The 20,758-nt window shown below is 39.8% G+C and overlaps 1 protein-coding gene across 6 annotated transcripts in view; it reads right to left on the bottom strand.

Annotated features, from left to right (window-relative positions):
• Positions 1 to 8,155: 8,155 nt before the first annotated feature.
• The window catches only part of ADAM23 (ADAM metallopeptidase domain 23), a 79,546-nt gene continuing 66,943 nt past the window's right edge, over positions 8,156 to 20,758 (bottom strand). Inside the window, exons 25-27 of one of the 6 annotated variants that reach the window (XM_063340580.1) lie at positions 18,063 to 18,153; positions 15,638 to 15,692; positions 8,156 to 11,470 (exon numbers count right to left, since the gene is read on the bottom strand). In XM_063340580.1, coding sequence (XP_063196650.1) covers positions 11,357 to 11,470; positions 15,638 to 15,692; positions 18,063 to 18,153 — 260 coding nt within the window. In that variant the 3' untranslated portion in view covers positions 8,156 to 11,356. The remainder of the gene's footprint in view (positions 11,471 to 15,637; positions 15,693 to 18,062; positions 18,154 to 20,758) is intronic. The other 5 variants (XM_063340581.1, XM_063340583.1, XM_063340585.1 and 2 more) reach the window with 5 other exon arrangements.

Below are 20,758 nucleotides of genomic sequence, written 5' to 3'. Positions count from 1 at the left end.
GCAAGGAAATCATATAGGATAGTGAGCAGTCTGTATCCTGTTAGCAGGAGACTGATGTTTTGTAAGTGGGAAGAGGGGCAAAATTGAACAAATTCTTCACCAAATAATTTGATTGCACCCATCCCATCTAGGATGGCTTGTGTAACTCTTGATAAGTAGTCTACATCGAAGTACTGGAATCAAAACATGTTTTTTTACACTTTTAATGTCAAGTCTTCTGGTTTGGTGGTTGGTTTATTTGTGGTTTGTTTTTTTTTTTTTTTTTTTCTGGTGGATTGAATCTGCAGTCACAAAGTGTTTGATGACCCCACACTGCTTTAAACAATCCTCTGGATCTATTCTATGATGAAATGGCCAACAGGAAAGTCAGTACATGTGATGTGACATTTACCTAGTTCTAACTGGTGGAGATATGTAATTACTTAAACATAGAAGTCTTCAGTGCTATACACTATTGGTGATGACCTGAAATGTCTCCACGGAGGTAGCAGACAAGACATGGGACAGGTAGGAGACAAGTGTATTTCTGAGCCAGGACCTGGAGCCCTGTGGACACCCTGCGATGTCACTGGCCTATGCCTGAGAAGTGGACTCAAGCCCCTGCTGACTTACACAAGCTTTGTGGTGCTCTGCTGCTGCTGTTTTCCTCCGCCAGGACATGCTTCTGCGCTCTGTTGGATTTCAAAGAGTTTGAGAAGTGTTGGTGAAAACAGTTCTCTGGAGGTCTGTAGTTCAAACTTCTGCTTAAAGCAGGTCTATTACCAACGCTGGATCAAGTCAGCTGTGTCTGGACTCCTGGTGGAAAACGATTTTCTTACCATCTAGGTTGAGTTTCCTAATTTGTGGCCACTGCCCAATAACGGTACAGATTGGTCTACCAAGAAGAAGTTGGCTCTGTTATCTTTGCAATTATTCGAAGGGAAGTTACAGACGTTTTAGATCATCTCTTACCTGCCTCTTTGCCAGGCCCAACAAGCCAAGTTACCTCAGCCTGTCTTCATGAGGTAGTAGGAGCCCGACTCGGTTGCCATCTGTTGTTTGGCCCTGCGAGAACATCTAACACCACCATTGTGAAAGGGCTTCCGTATCTCGCCTAACAGAGCTTGTTAGTGCCTCTGACTTGTCACCTTCTTTGGCTAAATCTTAGCCAGTTATAAGTTGCAATGTTCTGGTATTTCTTTCCTGATGCAGGCTACATCTAGCTATTCTCCTTGCTTTAAAAGGCAATGTTTTTTCATTGCTGTTAAGTCCTACCTTTAAACCTGCCTAGAGTATAAAGTCTAATTTCTTGATTAACTTCTAGATGATTTGAATGCATAGATTTTGGTGACACTGACGTTTCGAACACAGCTTGAGTTACGAGCAAGCATTTGTGGTATTTTTCTGGAATACCATTGGGTTTTGCCAGTTGCTAATAACTGGTAATTGCTTGTGTACTCAGAGAAATGTGTGTACAGATCTCCACTGTGAGCTGCTGCAGCAGTAGTTAGTATTTCATATAAGAAAAGCAGGCCAAAGCTCTTCTTGGTAACTCCGATGTTAGGTGACTGTTCGTGTGGCGTGCAGGCCGTGCAGTGTGCTTTCTTTGTTTCCCCACTTGTCATCACACGGGCCATATTCCTGTTCTGGTTTTCCTACTGTGTGGCAGATCTCTAGATCTTAGAGGTTTAATTCTTATTGCTAGATCTTCTCGTCCTGTGTCAACAGTGTGTAGGGACCTTGTTTACTAAGGCCTTTTGAATCACTGGTATCTTTTGGCCTTAGTGTAAATGGGTCAAGCGCGCATCCCTTTATGTCCGCACCTTTCTGCTTCCACTAGAAGGTGTGAGGAACTGCAGTTCCTTATTAGAAGAGATCTGTCTCTATTAAAGAAAGAAGTTTTCCCCTCTCTCTCCTTGTCTGCTAGCTGTTGTGTGCGAGCAGTTCTGTCACCAGGGGCATATTAGGAGTGTTTTCCCAAGAGTAAATTTAGGTGCCATTAGTCAGAAGTTTGAAATGGCTTCATGACTGACATTGATTTAATTAAATTCATAAAAGAGGTAATGTTTCTTGTGGCAATTGTATTTAACACAAGCATTGAAAAGACATTTGGGGCCGGTATTTTACAAGTGCAAGCTAAGTGATGTTGGTTAGAAAATTAATATATATTTTTTGAAATGTAATTTGGTGACATGTGACACTATAAATATAAATGACCTCTGTAAAGAATGTGACTATGAACCTCCCACATTTGTATCCAGACTGGAACATTCCAAGAAAATAACAAAAAAAACCCAAACCCAAACTGACTAATATAATACATTAAAAGTTAACTGTTCATGTCCTGTGGGCACGTTGTCATACTTGAACCATTCAGTGCAGCTTTTAGAGAGCTTCTGATTAATTTTAATGGCATCCAGGATATTTATATCTAGACAACTGTTGTTTTTTGAATGAAGCGGTTCATGCCATTTGGGTGCTGCACTGATATCTCAGTGTTCAAGAATAAAGTAATTGGTTCTTCCTGATTTCCCCCATTCCCCTCCTTGCTCAAGTACTCGCAGGCAATAAAGAAACCTTTCTCACCTTCAGGGCCTCAAGGCAGAAGTGAGAGTCACCCTGGGGATGTCACTGTTAAAAGAGCAGTCTAGTGACACATGCTTTCATAAAACTTCCATTAACATCTAAGAAAGCAAGCCTAGTATGGGATCGATTTCTCCTAGCGTGTTACAGCAAGTCTCTGGACAAGAAAAAACACTGTCACAGCGTGCTCTTTCTTGAGGGTGAATAGGATTGTAACGTGGTCTCTCCTAGCTTTTCTTGCTCTAAGGGTGTTTCTTTCCTGCAGCTCTTGGGAGAAAAGGGTGTTTGAGCATAGTGGCCTCAGGGCAGCTTCCGTGCCATGCCAGTGGGCCAGTCCTGCCACTGTCACCTCACCTTGCGGCACTGGCACTCCCCTGGCAGCCGGGACCTGACGCTGGGAGCCTGCACACTCAGATCGCAAGCTGTTTGGGGAAACTGGTCTGCAAGAAGAAATTGAAGCGGGGGCCAGCAAATTATTTAGGGCCAAGAAATGGGTCACAGGAGGTTCTGGAGAGTAACGAGGATATTCTGTCTGCTGTGAAAGGGATGGACTTGTGAGATCTTCAGGTTTCGCTAGTTACCTGCCGATTCTCAGATAGTCCAGCAAACGATTATGTGTTCTGCTACGAGTTCTGGCCTAGGGTTCTTTGCTGCTCTTGAAGTACTTGCATCTCACTAACTCAGAGATGTGATGCCTTCTACATCTTCCACTGCAGGAGGAAAATGGTTGTTTCATGTAGTCAGATGAAATGGTTGTTTCTGTGCAAAATCTGATTAGAAGTGTCAATATGTTGTCATGGATAACTTACTGGCAGGAAAATCTGCCTTCTTGAATGATTTTCCAAGTGAAGTAGTACAAGCTCTGTTATCTAGTATAATTAAACCAGACAAAACCCATAGATTTTCAGTGAGGAATATTGTGATGGAAGCAGATAAAGCAGTTTTTTAATTATTTTTTTCAATGTATTTTCTTTTTATTGTTTGGATTTTTTAATAGCTCAGACCAGTCAGCCTTTGAAACCCCCATTTTTCTTTCACAAGTGTACCCTTTGAAACCTTTTCTCAAAGGAGATGCTACAAATTTGATGCTAGAGTGGAAATTCAATGTAGTATGTTTATCTTTAAATCAGAGCTTCTGGAGAGACTGTGGTTTGATTTAACAAGGTCCTTTCTCTCCTGTTCTATTCTTAATTAGGCATGCCTAAAGCACAGCATATTTCATGAAGAACTATAATTTTTTCGAATGCCTATGTGCAGGGTTGTCATAAAGATATCATCCGACCAGCTCTGCCTAAAATCAGAGCTCCCTGGGCAGGTGCTGAAGGTCACCTTTGAGTAAGGCAGTTCCTGTCCTAGAGATCTTACGTTTGAAGTGAAAGATACTCAGCCAGATGGGAGAAAGGAAAACTGAAGCAAAATATAATGGTACCTGAATCTTTTACCTACCTGTCCGGCCCACTGATCCAACAGCATGCAGTCAGGATCCTGCTATGCAAGGGAATTGTTTCTTTCTTCCTGCAAATAAGGCAGTTTTGTGTCTTGAGTTCAGGGCCTCCTCATTAAACAAAGGAGAACTTAGTCTTTAATTTCCTGAAGCTTTTCAGTGAATGCTGGAAGGCCCTATAATAGTTCCCGTTTCTTGGAACTGCTTTCTCATTACACAGAAATCCCAGTCAAGCTGCATTGTCTGTAAACTATGTTATTGTTAACAATATCTGTAAGAGTAACTTCATAATGGAGCAAGTCTTGCAGTAGCAAGAGAGTTCGGATGTGCCTGAAAGGAAATAGGGGAGAAATGACCGACTCCAAAGCAAACGGGCTGCTTGAGCACTTTGCGTCCATCTGACTTCATTGTTGTGCCACCCTTACTTAGAGCGGGGCATGCTGACAAGGGAATAGGTCTGGGGAGGAAATGGATGGTCAGAGTATGTCAAATGCCTACATAAATACATGAGTAGAGTACAGAGGCTTAGGCTCCAGTCCGTGAGTTTTTTAAGTAACTTGAGACTTCTCTTTGAAAGCGCTAATTGAGACTGCTTGACACGACCATGAGTTCCGTACAGTCATTCTCTAATTATATAGTTATTGGTGTGTTTTGGAGCACATTAGACTGCTATAAATCATGTTTTGGGAAGAGGCCCTTGTTAGGAAGGGCAACATCTTTGTTTACATAATCTGAAGGGATGAGTGGAAGCATACTTTGTGTGACTGCAGTAAGGTTGATATTCAGGCTTTGTCAAACCGAAGTGCTATAGACAGTTGGAGCTTTAAGTGTCCATAATGCTGCTGCTGCCGCGCAGCTCATGCACTGAGCAGTGGCAAGCAGGGTGGCTGTTGTGCCAGCGTGATCCGAGCTCTTCCTTTGGCTTGACAGCAGAAGGTGCCAATCAGCACAGCTCCCACCACCTTTGTGCGAGGGTCCTAAGGACGTCGTCCATGGTGAGTCAAGGCTGCAGGGTCACAGGGAAATCAGTTGCTGCTGCTAGTGCCATTTTCTTCTGTAACCCCCTGGGTGAGGGGGCTTCCACTTGAGCCGGCCTGGAGCTCTGTAGCGAGCTGGGAGGGGAGGAGATTTCTCAAGAAAGAAAATGCCTCTGCTGTTACAACTACTGTGAATTACTTGGTTGTGCTGCAGCTCCAGAAGGCAGCCAGGTGCCCCGTTGCCCGGATTAGACAGTAAGGGTAGACCCGTTCAGTTTTCTGGAACGTTAAATGGCCCTTTCTGGGAACAGTAAAGCTTTCGTGTACTGGTTAGGAGTGTTTCACTGTTCTGTGAATCCATAGCATCCTAAGTAATACGTGTATTGAAGAGTCCCCTCTAAAGAGCAGTTATACATAGTAGATATTTAAAATCTCAACCTTTGCAGTCCAAAGACCCCCAATCTATAGAAAAATTAATAAGGTCAGTGCTTATTCTGTTCCAAGGCAAATTGTCAAATTTATATCTTGGATCGAATGTGTGAGGGGAAACATGCACATGGATATTGATTCTTGTTTCCATATAACCATGAATATGCTCAAAATACTTCCAAAGGAGTCAAATGGGTAAACCCAGAGCTGTCAGTTGTTAACCCAGTGCTTCTTGCAATTGATATGGAAGCAAGTTTAGCACAGCTGCCATGAAGTTACCATTTTTCAATTTCTCTTCAATTAAAGCTTATGCAAATAGCGCTAGGTTTGAGGTGTCTAAATGCTTTTAATTCTTGAGAAGAAACTGGTCGCCATCTCAGCTGGAGGTAGGAAACCAGTCAAAAGTACTGTTTTCTTGTGTCATTATTTATCTGGACACTGTCCAGGTTAGACCGCAGAGAAGCGGCACAGGTTTGCATTTCCTTTCTGCAGAAGAGGCAAAACTGATGTTATGGAACCACAGCATGTTACCAGTCTGTAGTGTAATGAGTGTGTCAGATGCTCCCGCCTTGGTCAGCAGTTAGAAGCATAGCTTTAATAACCTGCGCTTCTCTCTGAGCTTCTCTGTAGGACTTCAAGCACTAGACAAAGCCAGAGGTAGCCCAGATGAAAACCTATTGCTTCACAGTCCCAAAAGCAAATTCAAAGCTTGTGACTTGGTCTGATGGCTGAGGAAATGTGTCAGTGTATGGTATATGAACAGTCAGAGAATTTTCTTAAAAGTGATGCAGTGCTGGGCTTATGAAGTCTGAGAACTGGACTTGGACCAGGAGATTTGTTCTGGTTTCTGCCTCTCCACAGTTAAGCATCACGTAACAGTGTGTATCCCAGAGAGGACCAATTCCCGGGTCAGTGCTTCAGACTAAACCCAGCCTTTGGGGCAGTAATACTCGTCACACTACTGGGAGCCTGAGGCAGTGGTTAGGTCAATCCTGAGAGCAGCAGCTTCCCTCCAGGTTGTAGGATGGATGCTGGGCACAGCTGCGTCCCGCATGCAAGAGCAGGCAAAAAACATTTAGTTCCTTCATGCTTTGAGTTACCAGTTTTGGTGGGGAAATTCTTGTACTGGCTTAGAAAGTGCCTCACTACAGCACGGCCTGTTATACTAGTAGTGATAAAGATGAAGGATGTCCTGTGACTTATGACAAAAAATAAGCTCTTTTAAAACAAGACTGACACTTATTACTGGGTTTCTACAAATCAGAGCACGCTGAATTACGCCACCCTCAGCGGTTTGTGTTTGCTCGTAAATAACACCCATAAAGTGGATGTCTCTGTTGGTCTGATAGAGAGTCCCTGTACTTAACCTAGAGGCCATACGTCCTCTTGGCGTTACGCGCTTCTACTAAAGAACCTACTCAACAAACCTACAGAAATGTGGAGATGTGCTGCTGTGCTTGCCGAGTTCCGAACAACAAATCTCTGAACTGAAGTATAGTGTGCACAGCTTTAAGATAATGTTTTTGTGACCTTTGGCTTTCAATAGTATTGGTTTGAGCATCACTACTACTAAAATTCCCAGTTAGTTACTTTTTTTTCCTTCAAGCTTTTTGAGGGCACTTAAACAGTCTCTGTTGTATTTCTGATGGATGAGTCACGCTAAATTTTTCAGCTCTTGTGGGTAGGAATCTGTAGTAAGTGCATTTAGAACAAAAGGTGTTTTTTTGGGTTTGTACAACATGACTTGCTGTTGTGTTGTGTTGGTTTTGTTCTTAATAAGTGCCCCTGCAAGATCACTCTTCAGTATTTCATGCTGTAATTGTCAAAGTTTTCAAAAACAATCTTAAGAATTTTTCTTGTAAAAATCAAAGGCAGGTATGCATCTATCTATATGTTGCTTCTGTATTCATATGCTGCAAAAGGCTTAACTCCTACTTTAGGAATGACTGTAGACAGTCATTATAGCCAAAATGTTGCATGTTCGTCTTGAGTTTCCAGATGAATCCTCCTATATTCAAATGACAGGAAATAAAAGTGGATGATAGTGGATCTGTGTTCCCTCACTCTATAGTTCTAAATGAGAAACAGGATTTCATACATAACTTTGGGATAGATTAAGACAAAAGTGTATTTTTTTTTTCCCTGTCTGGAGCTGGAGAAAGCACAAAAATAACAGTAGTTATTTGTAACTGTGTTATGCATTTGTTTTCCCAGACTGGCTTCACTAGAGTTAGTCTGGCCAAAAAAAACCCACAAAAAACCAAACCAACCAAACAAACAAACAAAAAAAAAAAAACCAGAAAGGGAAATTGAGTTTCCTTCAGTAATCCATTAAAATGATGACCGTACTACTTGGTTATATGAGGCCTTCAAAATACTTTTTAAATAATTACATAATTTTAAACTTTATGTAATTGTAGAATTCAGATTTTTGAACTGCAAAAGGCCTCCTTGAACTAGCTGGTGCAGGCGGGTCTCATTCAACTGGGTGAAGCCAGCAGCTGGGACGGCAGCAGGCCCAGCAGCTCCTTCTGGGGGTCTGCCCAGCCCTGGGGGCGGGGGCTGAAAGCCTGTGCGCAACATCCTCTCACGGAGGGAACCTCGCTACGAGACGGGACACAGTTTTAGAGATCTTCAGTAAAAGAAAACTCCAGTCCATTTCCACTGCTGTAATGGTGGTGGTATCTTGAACACAGAAATTAAATAAAATGGAGAGAATAAATAAGGAAAAAATGGTTCAAAATTAAAAACTACTCCGTTCCATGTTCATGATGTTTTTAATACTCATCTTGCTAAGATGCAGAACAAGGACTATTGAGTTTCCATTCATTAGCAGCCAACAAGATATGAATGAGTATTAACTTCAAACAAAAACTGATTTATAACATCAAGTTGTGCACTTAAAAAAATAATTACAAATCATTTTTAAAAGGAAGAGTAACAGTGGAAGCAATAATGAATATAAGACATGACTGATTAGGCTTAAAACATAACTTCAAGTATTCTATGGCATTTCCTCAGACATTTGTCTTAATTTTGTTTGTGCAGTACCCATCTTTGCATAGTAAAGAAAAATTGGTTAAACTCCAGCCTTAAGTAGTCTGTTTCTTTTAACATGCACCTATACAGCTGTTAATTTGCCTAGCAGACTTCTCTTGTAGGAGGATCAGATCAACTCAGTGAGATCATGCAGCAAACTGGAAGGAGCTATACAGTTACCACAGTTTCTTGTCCAGATGAATACAAAAACGATGGAGTAAATATGCAGCGGATGAAATGGAGGCAGCGCTGACCAGGTCTTCCTTTGATGACGCTTTGTGATGGACAAATTAACACCAAATGCGTATGTACTTCCCAAAGCACAGCAAAAGCAGGATGTAGAAAATCAACACCTACCAAAACCAGTTTTTTAATTGTCTACCACCACAGAAAGCACTTAACCTTTACCTACCCTGAGCTGCTGTCACTGTGTTCTGTACACACAGGGCAGAACGCAAATGTGGCCTGCCACATACGCACAGTGGCTGATGAGTGGAGCATCAATTCAGTCAAGAACTCATAATTCCTACGAAACCGCTGGTGTAAATAGAAAAGTTACTCCAGCACTGAACATATGTACATAGTAGTTGGGGACCACTGTGGTCTGAATTAAAACATCACATCACACACTAACAATGTTGTTTGTGAAATGCTTCTCAAAGGTTTATTACACAGGTAGTTTACGTATATCCAGTTGATTTTACTTATTTTAATTTTTGGTAACCACAACCACTAGTGTTTCTGGTGTGGGTTTCACTTGCTTTGGAAGCAGAACCCTAAGACAGTTGGGGATTATGTTCCCAAGCAAAGTACTTTTAGAGGACAATAATACAGCTGCAAATATTTTTGGTTTGCCATAACAGTATTGTCACTAACTTCATTCTGCTTGAAGCCAGACAGGAATTTTTCAGAGTAAGATTTATAATATATATCAATGTTGACTACCTGTGTGCAGCACCTTTAACTCATAACGTAGTAAGTGTTAATGTGATTATGTTAAAGCTGTTTAAAAACATTTAATAATAACTGTCAACCAAAACAATGTATTGTAGCTCTCTTGTGAGACTGCTGGATTGAACATTATCATAATAAGAAATATAATTGAAATGAGATTTTGTAAGTCACAGGAAATCTGCAGCATTTTCTTAATGTTCTGGCTCTTAAAGCTAACTCAGGAAATGGATTTCCACTGAACAAAGATGCAGTAAGGAGTGGAACTGGACTTCCGTTGTTACTAATATCCAACCTTTACATCAAATCCAAAATTACAGCAGTTTTTAATTCTGATTATCAGATGGAGCAATGAAATTTTCAGGTCACTTCACTTACACAAACTGAATTACCCAAGTTTTAATCCAAGATGAAAAGGATGAGCCAGGCTGTACAGCTTGATACTTTAAGGGAGGCCTAAACTCGACATCCTCACACCGTTCTCCAGCCAGACACAGCTGGTTATGGGAACAGCGCCGCTGCCCTGCAACTTCCCTGCAAAAATCTATGTTTGGACACAAGGTGTATCTAGAAGTAATTTCAACACCCATCCCCCTGAAATTACATGGGATTGCGCACCCTTTCTGATGGTAACTAGGTATTGGTAGCTGAGGGTCAAAGTACTGATTTGTGTTATATCCCGAAGAGTGAGAGGCATCAAAGAGATACAGGGAGCGAGTTAGGAACGTCAGTCACCTTTGGAAGCCCGTTCGGGTGGGTGGGCAGAAGGCAAGAGATGATAACTCGTTCCAAGCTTTTAACATTTTGTGAGTATTTTAAGGCTCATTTAAGTTTTTATTTCACAGGATCTAGACATGAAAAAAAGTAGCTATAGTTAAAATAAAATAAAAGCTTGGCACTTCTGTGATTAGTTTGAGAGGGTGTCACTTATCTTACATTATATTACGGAAAATCTGTATAACAGCCAAAAAAAAGTAATCCAGACTTATAGTCAATACATAGATATGCATTTATACATTTTAATTGGTTTTGGTTTCAAGCATACAAACTTTAGATCATATCTGTTTGGTGTCAGAACTCCCTGCATCTGCATGCTATTATCTGCCTTTTTTGAGCAAGCCCAGAACATCTGCTGTACAACATGCTACAGGAAAAAAAGGGGAGCAAAAAAAACCCAAAACCAAACCCAACATCAAAAATAGATTTACATAAAGAATAGAACCTTTTCATATGGAAATCCTTTTCCCTCATATATATATATATTTATATATAATCTGTGAAAATGATATGTCAATATCTTATTTCCATATTTACACTTTTTCCTTCTTGGAAGAATTACAACCATCACTTGATAGCTTCCATACCCAACAGACTCCTGGTCCAGGAGACCACAACAAGGTCGACAGCGAGCTCACAGAGCAGGGAACTCTGAAGTCCAGCAGCAGAATGCACTGCGTGGCTGGAAAAGCTGTCGGAGCCTTCTATCAGCTTCCCAGCGGTTTGTATTTATTGGGCTGCAGATTCTGCTTGGGGTCAGCTTGCTAGCTTGGTTGGTTGTACGTGAGCCATGCAGGTTACCCTTTCAAAACTCATGCCACTGGAGTTTGATAAGAAAAAGGAATTCATGCGAACTCAAGTGAAGTCAGAGTGCCAGCAGGCTGGGAAAAAAAATCTTCTGCTATTTCACTGGTTTGGAACAGTTCTGTTATTGCACTTGGTCTGTGTGTCTCCTCCTTTGTTTGAGGAAAGAAAAAAAAAAACCCACCTGATTTTGAAACAGTTTGCTTGTAACGCTTGTCAGTTAACTTTAACAAGAGAAAGGTGAATGGAGGAAATACTTTGAACTTATCTCCAAAAAGGACAGTCTTCTACCACCTCAAATCCTAACATCCCAGCATTGTGTTTATAGTTACTATTTTTCATGTTCTTTCTTACTCGTTTAGTTCCTGTGCAGCTACAGCAAAGACATCATACCCAACATCCAGCAGTGCAAGAAGAAGCTTTTTGAATTGCATTTCTTCAGATAGGGCCTTGTTGGCTTGGATCGAACCTTCGTTTTTTGACATTTCTTCCAGGTTGCATCAAAAGGAGATGAAAAGAGAAAAATGCAAGACGTTAGACATAACAGGAACAATGTCATTGCCAAGGTCACAGTAAAGTAAAAGGCTCACACTGAGACAGTTTAACAAGTAACTTTTCCAAGGGGTAACAATTTAAGGAATTTGGTTGCATGCTTTCTGTAGCATAGTATCAAGTATTGGTCTCCTTATGTAGTTTAAAGATCATGCTGGCATACAGAATTCAATTATTTCTGTAGTACTTCAAGTGGTGCTTTAAATTTGCAGAAACTTTCAGCCCACAGTAACACGTGTGTCCCCTAGGCCAAGAAAGCATGCGTATACCTAAAGGGAATGAGTCAGAAGTGCAAGTACTGGAAATACTGAGCACACGGAGACTTGAGTTCTCAGAGCAAGTGCCCATCTCTGGCAATACCAGAATTTAGTTTACGTGTTCCAGTATGATGAAAAAGTGAGTGCCTCTGTGAGCTCTTACCCCACTATTGACCATAACTGCTGTGAATCTTAGTAAGGTGCAAAATGTAGCAAAAACATTGCATTCGTAGGAGACTGGACAGTTTTGTAAATTGTGCGATTAGAATTTAAGGTTAAGAGTGGATAGCAAGCTGGTCGGTGATATCCAGTCTCCTGCGATACCGATATCCTATGTCAAACAGCAAGACATTAGGAAGCAACAACAAAAGTTGGGTGCAACCTCCCCGGTATCTGGCTTTATGTGGGGCATCAAGCAAGGGGCTCATGCATTTAGTTTTAACATTGGGCATATGCACCACTACCGCCACCAAATGACATGCAAAAAATACAGAACAGGAATTCATAAATTCCCTAAAGCTATACACCAACCCCAGGACTTTCTATTTTCTGCAGCCCTGCTACGTACTACCACTGCTACAATATTTATAAATGTACTATACACACGGTTTGCCTGGTGGTTTAAAAGACTAATGGATGTATGCAAAGGCGACTTCTTTTTGAGCAGATTTCCAGAGACTGGCAATTCTTGGGCATCTGTTGTTTTGTTTTTCCCTTGGGTACCAGTGCCTACATTTTTGCAAGGTGAATGCTTAAGAATTGCTGGTTTCTGAAAGATTGCTATATTAATCTTTTAATCCTTTCTCCTCTAGGAGTACCATACTAATGCTCCTTTTGAATTACGCTGACATTACTTCAATATCTCAGTCCATCCTCCTCTGTACTACAGGTAAATTTGAGACGAGCAAATTATTTTTTCAGGCCAACTTGCAGAACTGCATGATAGGAAGTATGAATATAACTTAGTTAAATGTGAGCTAAAACCCACTTTGCATCTGCTTGCCCTGCCAGTTTCAATGGGGAAAGGACGTGTCTGCTTCTCTACCACTCCCCCGCCCAGGCTTTAAATACTGTCTAGCATACTCGAATTCAAATACTACCAATGAGCAACTAAAACAAATCATCAATGCGTGTAAAAAATCCAAATGATGTAACTTGTCCTCCTACTCTAAGGAAAGTACCGTATTCCAGTTTGCTCGAAGAGGACAAGTCATTAAAACACACTGAATTACATTCTGTTACCTGAGCTTATTTTCATTAAAGAAAAGGACTTACAAGTCTTAGAAGTAGGTACAGAGGACAAATGCTATGCTAGCTTCCCCGCACAACTCTTGTAACAAAACTCTTTTGACTTTTATCCTATCAAATCTTTTCTAACTGATCTCTACCAGCGCAGTATCCCAGCAAGGGCCATTGGGTTGTACGACAGCTCGGACGGCACCTGTGCCACGAGGCAACAGGCAAAGTCTGCTGTGCCCTCGCCGAGCATTCTGTGAGCTGTTCAAACCATACATTTACTCATTTCCTAGTTTTATCCAGCAGAAATATACACTTTAAGGAATAAGTTACTAACCAAACCAGTACTTTTCTTCACTTGGGATATTCCGCTAACAGTGTTGTATGAGAAAGAAACATGTGAGGAACTAAAAGAATATTTAACGTAAGAGCCAGAAATAGCCTCTGAGATAGGGAACATCAGGTACAGTGTCAGTAAGGGAACACAGAGCACGTGTGCAAAGCATTATGAGGAGCCTGCCACATCTCTCTGCTGCGAGCGTAACACTTGCCTGCCTCTGTGAAGTGCTACCCTGCAGGAATATGGAATTCTATTCTGATTCCCCAACCTGCTTTAACAACTTCATCCCAAACCACCACCCATTTTGATACTAAACTGAAGACAGCAGTCTTACTTAATCAGCAAATAGAATAAGTCTCTTTCTTCCCCAAGAAAATTACAATAAAAAGAAAGGAAACTATGTGAGTATCAGATCTTGGATATTTGCACCTCTTCATAGCTGTGTATTAGAGTGGTACAAGATTCCTTCAGTAAAACAGTAAGGCAGGGGCAGAAGAGTCCTCTGTGGAAGGACACACAGGAGAATAATGCTTTTCCTAGTTCGTTCTTTATCTGAAAGATCTTAGAACATTAACTTCTTCTTGCATTTAATGTTTAAATGCCTCTTTAAATAATGAGGGTAAGCCTTTCAGTCTGTAATCCAACCAGATAAAGTGTCTCAAACAAAACCAAAATTATAGATGTTTCTGAATCAGAAAAGCACACTGTGCTAGAGCACATCACTGCCTCTGTAACACGGTCATCTTTACAAATGAAAAATATTTCATAAAAGAAAGCTGGTTTCAAAAAGGCTGGATGTTTGTAAGAAATACCTTGCTGTGACCTTCTGCATTTTTTTTCAACCAATTAGGAATGTGGCTAGAGTATGTTGCTTGCAAATCTGTGTCTGTGATCACACAAATGCAAAGCTTTACTTAAGCATTTAAAGATTTATCCAAAACCAGTATTTTAAATGCAAAGCTTTACTTAAGCATTTAAAGATTTATCCAAAACCAGTATTTTAAACACTTCAAATAGCTAATGTTTTCATAGCCATTCCTGCAGCGTGGTTTAAATGCTGGAGATTAAATAAATGGCCTTCTGCTACAGAACTGATTCAAATTAACAAAATGAGGGACTAAAATTACCAGCTTAAAATAAAATGTTAACCTGCCATTTTTTCTCACTTTTTTCCAAGCTCCTAGAACATATCTCACATTTGCTTCTGACGTTTGTGTAGTGGTGACTGTACTTAGGTCCCAATACATGCTTTACAGAAATGCTGGTAAGGGACCGACGCCTCCTTCCTCACAAGGTTGCCATTAGCATTCACTGCCTTATCCTGCAGAAACTTTTGGGGTCTAAATGCACCTGCACGAACCAGTTAAAAACTTGGCATCTGTAAGGACTGGGTAAGTCTTTGGTCCATCCGTTAATTTTCCATTAAAGGGACAGAAAACCCCGCAGCTCTTCAGCTAAGAAACAATTGCTGTAAATAGAATTGTGCCTACAGTCAGCTCTGCTGTCAGACACTTTTGCATTCTGATATAACACGCAGCAGCTTTTCATATGCATTTCCACATTTTACTAGCAATGCCTCTTAGCAGTGCTGCTTTATTACCAAAAATTGCTTTAATTAAAGCAGTTGAAGTCAGCAACAAAAGCATTTAATTGGCTTATATTACTGCAGTAGCTTTGCAAAAGTAACTGAATGTATGCTAGAAAAAAAAAGTGAGTGTAGGCCCCTGAGACTGCAATTGCAGCCAATGAACAAAAGAACTATTTTAATGGTAAAAAAGTCCTTCCTGTAACAGTCCTATATTAAACGCTGTATATTGAAATCTTGTGCAGACTTGCTGCATCAAAATGAACTTCACATTTCATGAATGCTGTACTTCTGTGCATTTCCCAGCAGAGTTCCGGTAGAAATATGCAGGGCTCCCTTACTGCAGTCTAAACACCAACAGCTTTAAAAATACTACGCAAGGCTCAACTGAAGTAAGATCTACTTCTCAAGAGTTTCCGCCTTTAACTCTAAGCCACCTGAAATGTGTAACAGGGCTCTATACCTCCTAAGATTGTCAGTTAACTTTTTTCTTTCCTGTTCTATCCACACAGTAACTTGATTAGAAAAATTAACCAAGGATTTGTTCTTGAAACTGGAAGTTGTTAGGTTTTTTTTAACTTTGTTTCTCCAAACTTGCACCAAGCCTTCTTTTCCACTTCCCCTCCAACCCACCACCCCGCGCCACTTCAGTTCATGAGCAAAGTTTGCTTAGTTGCAGCTTACGTTTGATATGGACTTGACACCACAGTACCGTATGTTCATATGAACATCTGATAACCTGTGAAACAGAAATCACATCTCCCAGTTTGTAAAGCATTGGCTACCTTCTCTCATATTTGCAGAGACTAAACATATCACTTGCTTAAAAAGGAAAAGTTAAAATCCTCTTTATTATCCTCATCTGCCCCTGCAGATAAATCTGAAGCAAAGTATCAGAGCGTCTACGAGTGCTAGTCCTTCTTTCACATACAAGCTGAAAAGCCTTTTCTGACCCCCAGAAGAAACATGCACTTCAAGCTGTGAGCTAGGCCAGGCCAGTGTATTTGAGGTTCTGCTACAGAATAAACATTTGTATCTTGCTCTTTTGGGAATAAGAACTTCAAGAGACACTTCCAATACAGCTCCTCTATAGGGATAACAAGCTTCTACGTTTGGGCAAACGACTGACACCAGGATGCAAAGCTGAATGCTTGTGAGAGTATTTTGAGAGAAGTGGAACACAAAGAAGAAATAAACAGTCAATTAAATACTTTACAATAGTTTCAGACAGGGAGGGATTCTTCTAAAGATCTGTGTTGATGCGAGTTCTGGAGCGCAGGCTTGCCCGGGGCAGCCCAGCTGCTCGCACAGCTGTGGCAGGTGCTGCAGCACTCATGCAGAAGAGCAAAGGTGGTCACAGCACCAGACAGCTTAAACAGATTAAGAAACCGCCTAAAGTTTTTATATTTTTATGACTCGTACCGTGTTTTCAACACATTACCTTCTGCAATACAAATGTATTATTTAGGGATGTGTACTCTCTGTGAAGTATATGAATTGCTGAGTAACAGACATATGTCTCTAATAGTAGAAAACTGGTCCAAAAGCATAATCTGACATTTATTTTTTCCAACAAAATCTAGCTCGCTTAATTCCCATGGGAACTTGCAGTATCAATGTTTCCAATATTATCACTTTAAATGTGCGTGCATTGTTGTTCTCAATAAAACAAAAATTTTAACAGAAATGATAAGGCAAGCCCTGCACAAAATTTATCTGTATTTATTTAGAAAGCTACTTGCAGTGAAGCGCAGGGAAAAGACAACCCTCAGTTCTGCCACTAACTGAAATCTTAATGTATTTTTATATGCTTTATTTAGGTTAAAAGACAACTCTCTCCTATAATTTTGCATCTAGTAGGATCTGATAGAAAAAATGTAAATGTACTTTTATTAGTTAATGCTATAGAATATGTCCAAGTATTACAGAGAGTCTGGGAATAATGCTTTTTACAGACTAGGCCCTTACACAGAAGAAATCTTACAATCCATCAAATGGAAAGAATCCCAGTTCTTTCTTGTGTTCACACCACATGCGAATCCATGTCTGTCACTGCATATTCTAAAGTGCGTACCTCATTTGAATTTCTGCCTTGGAACACAGATTTGATGAAACAACATAAGTCAAAAAAGCATAAATACTAAATTATTTTACTGTTTATAAATATGGAAAATATAAATCTCAGCCATATGAGAGACAATGCAAAAGATATCGGACCGAATTAAAACTATGTCGTTTAGAGCTGCCCTGTAATAACTTATAAATACTGGAGGCTGACCTAGGGGTATTTATTGTACAAAGAAGTGGATTTAATTTATTTAACTGATAAGAAGCTGTAAGAAAAAAAAATACAGCAGCTCAAGGTAAGTCTGTCAGCTGGAATTAAAAAGGCTAATGAAGATCTTGTTCTTATGCTTAAAGCTTCCATGATTTGCAAGGTTACAAACATTGATTCTACATTTAGATCCTTTTTACCAAACATGGACCATGCATGTAGGTAGACTTGACACTACAAAAAAAAAGTGAGAATTAAATACAATAATAATATTTTTTTAAAATGCAAATTTATAATAAATAAATAAAAATAAATCAGTAACCACAAACAAAAGTTAGCTCTAGCAATTCCGAGTCAACTGTGTCAACACGTTTGTTACTGAAAGCTACTCAGCTACTGCCACCACTCACACATGAAGTCTTTAATTATATCGAAGTTTATCAGTTTGAAAGGACTACTGCATTCAAAATGAACGCTCCTCAAGACATGTGTCTTTCGGGGTTTTTAACCACTGTAGTCAACGTCTGAGAACAACACTAGTCAGTGGAAATGAAAAAAAAGGCCTTGCTCCCTAAGTGTTAGGGTGAACTCATGATTGTTAAATTCATTCTTTTATTGTTCTTCAACTTTGCACCCTGATGGCATCTGCTACTTTCAAATCTGTTTCCTCCTCTTGTTCAGCGCACACATAATTCTTTCTCTTTAAAGCAGTTTGTTATAGTTTGGTGGGGGAGTTACCTTTGATATCTTGTAGCAGGAACTCAAAATTTAGTGATGTAAGCAAGAAATAGAAATGCCATAGCCACTGAAGAGAAGACATGCGGCATTGCTTACTTAAAGCCCCATCCTGTCCCCCCAAGGACAATAGCTGCTACCAGGATGGCACCAGCGATGGAGCCTATTATAAGATTGGTGGCACTAGGACCTGTGATAAAGGATTATGGTAAGACAGACATAAGAACCAACCACTTTATTCACGTTAAGTGAAGCAACGGAAGGGTAGTCAAACAATTCAAGGAGTACAGACATCACACAAGGTGATGTCTCCAGACAATTTCAGCAAGCCCAACTTAGTTTTCTTTAACAGTAAGAATGAACAAAGCTGTTGGTCTCTGCATTGTGCTATGTTGACTTCTACCGTAGATAAAAACCTAGTGTTAGACAGTAAATTTCATTGTGACTTACTCCATTACCTAGCAAATGAACTGTCAACTGAGGACACTAGGATATTGGTGAATAATTAATTCCTTAACTTAAAAGGAAAAGGAATCAAAGCTGTATGTTTTATGACTACAGAAAATGAGAAGAAAAAAACCCCACAATCAAAAAGCCTAACTTTTTTCATGTACATCCTGAAAGGTGGTAGAAATCTTAATTTGACCTGAGAGCATCTAGCACCACTTGCTACTCAGAGTCCAGACTCCCTACAGTTACGTCAATCCTAAATTTACAAAAAATTGTTTGACAAAAGCAAAAGGATTACATAATAAGGAGCAGAAGTTGAAATAAAAGCTGTATTCCCATTAAGCTTTCCAAACATCAAAGCATCTCTTCAACATCCTCAAGAAGCTACTTAACAACAAAGCGGGGAAGGGTGGAGCAGGAAAAAAGGGCAACAGAAAGAAGCAGCACAAAATATGTTTGTGCAATTTTCTGAAGAGGGCAAGAGGACACCTAAATAAGATAGTCATAATTGACCCTTAAGTGCTCTATTTACACAGGGTGGAGGAAAACTGACAACAGACTTTGAGTAACATTTTAATTGCTCTGTACATAAATTTCCTATTGAGCAGTCTTTGATGTAAAGCTCATTGCATCTGAGCTCAAGGCAAAACAAAATGAACCCAAGAGTTCTTGTGCAGCATATTGCACACGTTTTGTTTAAACATTTACATATCCAGGAACAGCCTTCAAAAACGGTTCTTACCTCCTATCCCAGTCTCCCCAAACCAAGCAATTGGAATTTTCCTATTTAAAATGTTCTGAAACTGAGTTTGGAAAACTGTCAGACAGCTAACATAAGGAAGAAAAAGGAGCAGCCAGAGATCAGCAAAAGAAAGAGCAAGGGCAGCTGCAACAACTGAAAGTTCTAAGCTGGTACCACAAAACCTTCTGCCCAGTCCCAGACACTACAGTAAGTACGTGCCCTAAGTTTTAAAATTTACTGCAGTGACCTAACTTCACTGTATCCATTACATGTTTCCCATATCAGTGCTTCTGGAGATCAGATTAGCTAAAAGAAAAACCAAGGTTTAAAAATTGCCTCCTGCAATTCTGACACAAACAGTATTCAGGATTATTAATAAAAGACCTGGACTGAAAAAAAAAAAAAAAATAGTGAGCTTTACAGATACGAGCAGTGCACAAATTTGACAACAATAATTTTTCACAATTTGGAAGAACGTATCTTTATCTGGACTTACCTTTAAAGTCACACCTGGCTCAAGTCAACAGGAGTGAGCACAGTGGAGGGTGAATTAATGCCATTCCATAGGCATTAGATTCCCAATTAAGGCTTGCTATCAACAGCAGCCTAATGAGCTTCTGTACCTGACTCAGATCTATGGCTTACTCTGGATTTTATCAAATGATTGCACACAACAAAAGACTGAAACCACAGCAAATAATTTATCTGCAATAAATGTTAGAAGTCTTGAAAAATCCTGAAGCCGATTTCTTTCTAGCCATTGAATGCTGTCTTCCAACAAAAGAGTACAATGATTAATGATAGTAATATAGTCGTATCTTTGATAAGGAAGTACCAATTGGCCACTTTTTTACATCCCTCTTCTTACTATGTTTCCTGGTTGTTAAATGTTCACAGGGAAAAGTAAATTAAAGATAAAATCTATTTCATAGCATGCATCCATTCAACAAACAGCAGTTTGTTCTTTCAATACAGAAAATCAATATGGTTTTATTTACTATAAATATCGAAGAATTAAATAAAAATTTAAACAGAAGAGAATAATATACAAAATAATTATGATCGGTTAATAGAAAAGTTACTAAAATTATGTTAAATAATAAATGGGTCCTGATAAAAAACACTTTTTGGATCTGACCCAATTTTATAAAGCGTCAGTGACTAAAGAAGTGATGTTCATTTTTAGCACCCAAAAACCCCTGAAAATCAAATGCCAGTGAGAATTAGGCTATCTGCTAGAGAGAGCCTAAGAGCAGAGGAAATGATAGATGGCTGTGGATAAAGGCACGTCCATTCCTCTGGAATCATTTTAAAACTACTTCACAGTATGCCGGGAGTAAGAGTTCCTAGGAATGCAGAGAAACAGCTATTTGTCCTGCTAAAGAAACTGAAAAGGCTACATCAAGGTAACATTTCACTGATGATCAACAAGACTATAATCTCATTTCTGCTTTAATATAAAAACAAAGCTCACCAAATACTTATGATTACTAAACAGCAACCATTTGTCTACCGTAGCGGAGGCCTCCAAGTAATGAATTCCGGTTTTGAAATACAGAGATTTAAGAGGATTATTGGTGAGCCGTTTTAAGACCATAACAGA

This window comes from Chroicocephalus ridibundus, chromosome 7, assembly GCF_963924245.1.
Source record: "Chroicocephalus ridibundus chromosome 7, bChrRid1.1, whole genome shotgun sequence".
Lineage (NCBI taxonomy): Eukaryota > Metazoa > Chordata > Aves > Charadriiformes > Laridae > Chroicocephalus > Chroicocephalus ridibundus.
This window is presented reverse-complemented; position numbering and strand designations above follow the sequence as displayed.